The sequence below is a fragment of the Beta vulgaris genome, chromosome 4 (assembly GCF_026745355.1).
Source record: "Beta vulgaris subsp. vulgaris cultivar EL10 chromosome 4, EL10.2, whole genome shotgun sequence".
Taxonomy (NCBI): Eukaryota; Viridiplantae; Streptophyta; class Magnoliopsida; order Caryophyllales; family Amaranthaceae; genus Beta; species Beta vulgaris.
This window is the reverse complement of record NC_079205.1, coordinates 34,689,454-34,695,453: the sequence shown is the minus strand read 5'-3', so window position 1 is coordinate 34,695,453 and position 6,000 is coordinate 34,689,454. Positions and strand designations below refer to the sequence as shown.

At 36.5% G+C, this 6,000-nt stretch overlaps 1 protein-coding gene across 4 annotated transcripts in view; it reads left to right on the top strand.

Annotated features, from left to right (window-relative positions):
- The first annotated feature begins 2,883 nt into the window (after positions 1 to 2,883).
- Positions 2,884 to 6,000, top strand: part of LOC104883782 (UDP-glucose:glycoprotein glucosyltransferase) — a 45,399-nt gene continuing 42,282 nt past the window's right edge. For 2 of the 4 annotated variants that reach the window (XR_008969030.1, XM_048643052.2), the window contains exons 1-3: positions 2,884 to 3,259; positions 4,383 to 4,838; positions 5,469 to 5,622. Coding sequence is in view for 3 of the 4 variants with exons in the window: in XM_048643052.2 (XP_048499009.1) it covers positions 3,102 to 3,259; positions 4,383 to 4,838; positions 5,469 to 5,622 (768 nt within the window). In the remaining variant the exon portion in view is untranslated. The remainder of the gene's footprint in view (positions 3,260 to 4,382; positions 4,839 to 5,468; positions 5,623 to 6,000) is intronic. The other 2 variants (XM_019247448.3, XM_010668342.4) reach the window with 1 other exon arrangement.

The window sequence follows — 6,000 nt, the reverse complement described above, 5'->3', positions numbered from 1 at the left end:
TTACCCATGACCTTGAGTTAGCTGTCATAGTGTTTGCATTGAAAATTTGGAGACATTACCTCTATGGAGCGACTTGTAAGATATTCACAGACCATAAGAGCTTGAAGTACATTTTCACCCAAAAAGACCTGAATATGAGGCAAAGAAGATGGATAGAGTTGATTAAAGATTATAATCTAGATATCCAGTATCATGAGGGGAAAGCAAATGTGGTTGTTGATGCCTTGAGTAGAAAATCGAGTCATAGCTTGAGTGCCTTGATAGTCCATGAGGAGTTGTGTCGAGATATGCAAAGGTTGAGCTTAGAAATTTTAAATCCTGGGGAGGGTGAGGCAAGACTCGGTACTCTTTCTTTAGGTTTGTCAGTTTTCGATGAGATCATAGAGGGTCAAGTTGGTGATGAGCACCTAGATAAGATCAAGGAGAAAATGAAGCAAGGTAAGGAAGCTGATTTTAAGATTCATGATGATGGGAGTTTAAGGTTTAAAGGTAGGTGGTGTGTACCACAGAAGTGTAATGACCTTAAGAGACGCCTTATGGATGAGGGGCATAACACTCCATATTATGTGCACCCTGGAGGTGATAAATTGTATAAAGACCTTAAGGTTATCTATTGGTGGCCAAATATGAAGCGAGAGATAGCTGAGTATGTGTCTAAGTGCCTAACCTGTTAGAAGGTGAAGATAGATCATAAGAGACCCATGGGGAAGGTTCAATCTTTAGAGGTTCCTGGATGGAACTGGGATTCTATTTCTATGGACTTTGTGACTGCCTTACCTAAAACGAGAAGTGGAAATGACACTATTTGGGTTATTGTGGATAGGTTGACCAAATCCGCCGTGTTTATACCTATTAAGGAGACATGGAAAAAGAAGCAGCTCGCTAAGACTTACATTAAGCATGTGGTGAGACTACTGGAGTTCCAAAGGATATCATTTCTGACTGTGACTCTAAGTTTGTTTCGAAATTTTGGAAAAAGGTCCAATTAAATCTTGGGACAACATTGAAAATGAGTACAACCTTTCACCCTGCGACTGATGGTCAGACTGAGAGGACTAATCAAACTATGGAGGACATGTTGAGAGCATGTGCGATTGACTTTCAAGGTAGTTGGGAAGACCAATTAGATTTGATTGAAGTTTTCTTATAACAATAGTTATCATGCGAGCATTAAGATGGAACCTTTTGAGGTGTTATATGGACGGAAATGTAGTCCCATTTGTTGGAATGATTTTAGTGAAAATATCGTCTTGGGGACAGAGTTCATTGAGGAAACCGTAAAAAATGTCAGACTAATTCAGGCTAGAATTCAAGCTGCGCAAGATAGGCAGAAAAGTTATGCTGACTTGAACGACGCGAGGATGAGTTTGCTATAGGTGATAAGGTGTTCTTGAAAGTATCACCCACTAAGGGTGTCATGAGATTTGGAAAAAAGGGCAAGCTAAGTGCTAAGTGTGTAGGCCCATATGAAATTTTAGAGCGCATTGGAAAAGTAGCTTATAGATTGGCATTGCCAATAGAGTTTGAGAAGATGCATGATGCATTCCATATTTCCCAACTTAAGCGCTACATCCCTGATGAGCGTCATGTCCTAGAGCCTGAACGAGTTCAGATCGATAGTAGCCTCACATATGTCCTAGGTGATTTTTAAGGTTTTGTGACGTTTCTTGTTGAAGAAGAAAAGATTAGAGAGAGAGAAAACGAAAAACGTGAGGAGAGAGAAATACAAGGCTACCGTGGGATTTGAGAGTAAGGAGAGAGAAAATAATCTTTGTGTGGGGTAAAATAATTGGGTATTAAGATATTTATAAGGAGGCTTCTTTTTGGGCTTAGGAAAAGGAGATTGGGCTCAATTAAAATTATTGATGATGAATAGGATAAATAAATTAGAACTCCTATAACTCTTTTTTGCTAATCTACTTAGAATTTGGGTTCCTCAAGTCCACTTAGACTTCTTTTCCAAATCAAATTAGTATTTCAAACCATTTTCAAAGCATGCCTAAATAAAATATTTTTAACTTTCTTAGATCCTTAAATAATTTCATTTGACTTTTAAAATAGTCAACCTTCTTTAAATAATCAAATCATTTAAAACTAACTTATGTTTAAATATAAATGTATAAATACTAAATACAAATGTATAAATACTAAATATATTTATAAAATCCTTTAAAATTATGGGGGATTACAACCGAGCTCGTATATTACTAGGCTCGGCTCGAGCTCGTTTAAATTTTCACGGGCTCGGCTCGGCTCGTGAGCTCGATGAGTTTGGGGGAGCCGAGCTCGGCTCGAGCTCGTGATTAGTTTTTGCTGCTCGAGCTCGACTAGGCTCGATCTCACTTTCAGGCTCGGCTTGAGCTCGCTCGAACTCGAGTTCGATTATTGCTTCGAGCTCGTTTGGGAAATTTATTTTACAAAAAATCTGTATATACCTTAGTTGAGTTAATATTTTTTAAGAAATACTTAATATAATTTTTAATATATAAATAATTTTTTAATATAAAATAATTTTTAATATAAAATATTTTTAATATAAAATATTTTTAATAAAATAATAATCGAGCTGTTCACGAGCTTTTCTAGCTGAGCTTTGCTTAGCTCAGCTCGACTCGTTTAAGCCTCGAGCCGAGCGACAACGAACCGAGCTTTGATCGAGTCGAGCCCCGAACTATTTGCGAGCTTGTCAGGCTCATTATCACCCCTAGGCCTAACCACGCCTGATCGTGCCATGCAATTTTTCTTCCTCAATTAACCCCTAATCTATGTTCTACTCATGATTAAGGGCTCGAAGAATAAGATTGTGATCACAATTTTTGTTTTCACTCCCAATTTAATGATTTATGACTTTATGGGACTCTAACTCATAACTCGAAAGTTGACCAATTCCCTAATTATAAAATCACTGGTCTGGAGTCGCGACACTCGGTAGTACTCCGAAACCCCCCACAAAGTCCCCATATTCGTAGACTCGCAGTATCAGTCTTCCCACTCCAATTTTGCATCCGATGACTTGCTCCTAATTTGTTGTTCGAGGGAAAACTACGTTAAAACGGATCCAAAGCGCCATCAAATATCTCACATCTTGATTGATAAATAAAATGGGTACTTTTGCAAGATCCAAACATTGGGTTGTTCTAGTTCTGGTATCCATTGCCATTTCTGGGGGTTTTGTTTCTGCTCAATCCCATCGACCTAAGAATGTTCAAACTGCACTTCGTGCAAAGTGGGAGGGTACTCCTCTACTTTTGGAAGCTGGGTATGTTTGAATTCTTCATGTTCATCTTTAATCTCAAATATTTTTTTTTATTTTTTTTTTCATGCGGGCATTTATTGGTTGCTTTTTGAAAGTTGGGTTGCAATTTTTTGATGATTATGTTGAAGAAGTAAGAGTATTAGCATTAGTGTGTTTTTAGTGAATTAGATGTGGTTTCCATGTCATTGATGATAACTTGTTGATTTATGGCATTGTAGATGTGGAAATGATTTTTGGCATTAGTTGATTATTTGAAGTTTGATTCTTTTGTTGATTAATCATATTTGAGTATTAAGCTCTTTAATTTTGATGGATTGTAGTGAATAGAAGTGATTTTCGTGTCATTGATCGAAATTTGTTGAATGTATGGAAACTAATGTTTTTAATTATAACAAATTGGGTTTTTGGCAATTCTCAAATGAGAGGGTTTCACGATATGACCGTCTTACTATTTATCTTAAAGGGTTACTTTTTGTTTAAGCTACTTTTTAGGTGTCCTCTTTAGCTCAAATAGTATGGTAAGATAGTCTATTTGTAACTCCTGTTTTTCAAAGTTGGGTTCTTGTTTGTGAACTCGGTTGAAGGATTGAGACCTTTATCTTTAATTGGTTCTAGTTGTATAGGTGTCTTTTTTGGGCACCACTGATATCAATTTGTTTGATTATGTCATTACCATTTTATTCTTAATATTGTAAAGTTTGGTTTGTCTCCTTGATAAATTATACTCCCTATATTTCTTTTTAGTTTACTCACGTCATTTTGGGGGAGAACCAAGGAGGAAGTTGAGAAGTATGAGAGAGAAATTGAAAAGGTGGAGAGAGAAACTAAATAGTGGGTCAAAATATTAAAAAGTGGATTACATGGGTGGAAAAAGAGGAGAAAGTAGATGGGACATGTTACCAAAAATAGAAAACGTAGCATTGTGTAGATTAAAAAGGAAAGTGTGTAGGTTAGAAAGACATGGAGGGAGTATCGAACAATTGAAACCATTAGTATTAGTTGATCATGATGAAATGGATTTTTTCCATGATGTTGTTGGCAAGAAGTTGGTTTCTGCATTGTAATTTTGTTCATGTAGTTTTATTTTATGCTGAAAATATTTAAGTTGTCATTATCTTTTTGACAGGGAATTGCTATCAAGCGAGTGGAAAGACTTGTTCTGGGAGTTTGTTGACAGCTGGCTTCAAAACAAGCATGATGACGTAGATTCAAGCTCAGCCAAAGGCTGCATGCTTAAAATTGTTAAGCATGGACGCTCTTTCTTGAGTGAACATCTAGGCTCCATGTTTGAATTTTCTCTAACTCTCCGATCAGCATCCACTAGATTAGTCCTTTATCGGCAGTTAGCACAGGAATCCCTATCTTCTTTTCCTTTTACTGACGAAGCTGTTACTAATGGTGATGATGGACGGGCTTCAGATTTACATGGTAAAACAAATATGGGGAATAAAAAACCTGACCCCCTTCTTGTAGGGGTGAATCCAGCAAGTCCAGGAGGAAAATGTTGTTGGGTTGATGTTGGTGCATCACTATTTTTTGATATTCCTGAAATGTTAGAGTGGTTGGAGATCCAGAAGGATATGTAAGTATTAACTAACCCCTCTATCCCTGAATAACAGGCCATATCATTTGGGATTATCTTTAAGGAATTGAGTTTTCAATTTAAAAATACCATAACTGTCCTAATAGTTATAATTTCACATTTCCACCATACCAATGTAGGGTCTGTTCTCAGAAAAAATAAGTTAAGTTGAGCAAAAATAAGTTATGGAGATATAAGTTCAGCATAAATAATTTAAGCAAAAATAGGTTAAGTTCAGCAATAATAAGTTTAGTTCAGCAAAGATAAGTTAAGTTCAACAAAGATAACTTAAGTTCAGTAGGAATACGTTGTGTTCAGCAAAAATAAGTTGTAGACAACATACCTGTAGTCTTTCTTTAAAATTCCTAGTTAAGGTATCACTAAGGCTAGTGCGGTTAAATTTAGAGTTGAACTTACTAAAATATACAAAATTATCTTTAAATAATGTTTTTGTCTGAGGGGGTCTAAAATAGAAATCTGGGCTGATAGTAAGGGATGAATGGAGTATAAAGAGAATAGAAAAAAGGGGTTGGGGAAAGCAGCAGAGAAATGTTTCTGGCTTCTGAGTTGGTTTTTACTTTTTAGTACCTGCTTGAACTTTTACAGCCTGACATTTCTTATTTGTTGCAGAGGTGGGGATTCATTTCAGGAGCCTGAACTTTTTGAACTCGATCATGTATATTCTGTCTCTAATAGTTCAAGTCCAGTTGCCATTCTATATGGAGCGCTGGGAACTAACTGCTTTGGGGAGTTCCATGGAGTACTTGTTAAAGCAGCCAAAATGGTACTTCTTACCTTGAAATACTCTCTTCTATTGTTTAATAGCAAATCTTTTTTGCTCATCTTGATGATTACTACTAGTTAGTTAGTAGTTTAGTACCTTAACCTAGGATTGAACTAGCCATATAGTATATGTGAAAAGGAAATATGTTTCACATATGTGCTCAACATGCGGTGGTTCATAATGATGATGTAGTTTGGTGACTCTGCATGGTCCACTGGTTTGGTGCCTTGCTATCCACTTGCCACCTTGTCAGTGTCCTATGAGTCACATTTTGGTCATCTCCATTCCTGTGTAGAATCAACTCAAGGTACTTGATACACTCTTTGAGTGGCAACTCATTTTCATTTAGTGCTTCTTTCTTTTGATTAAAGGCAAGCT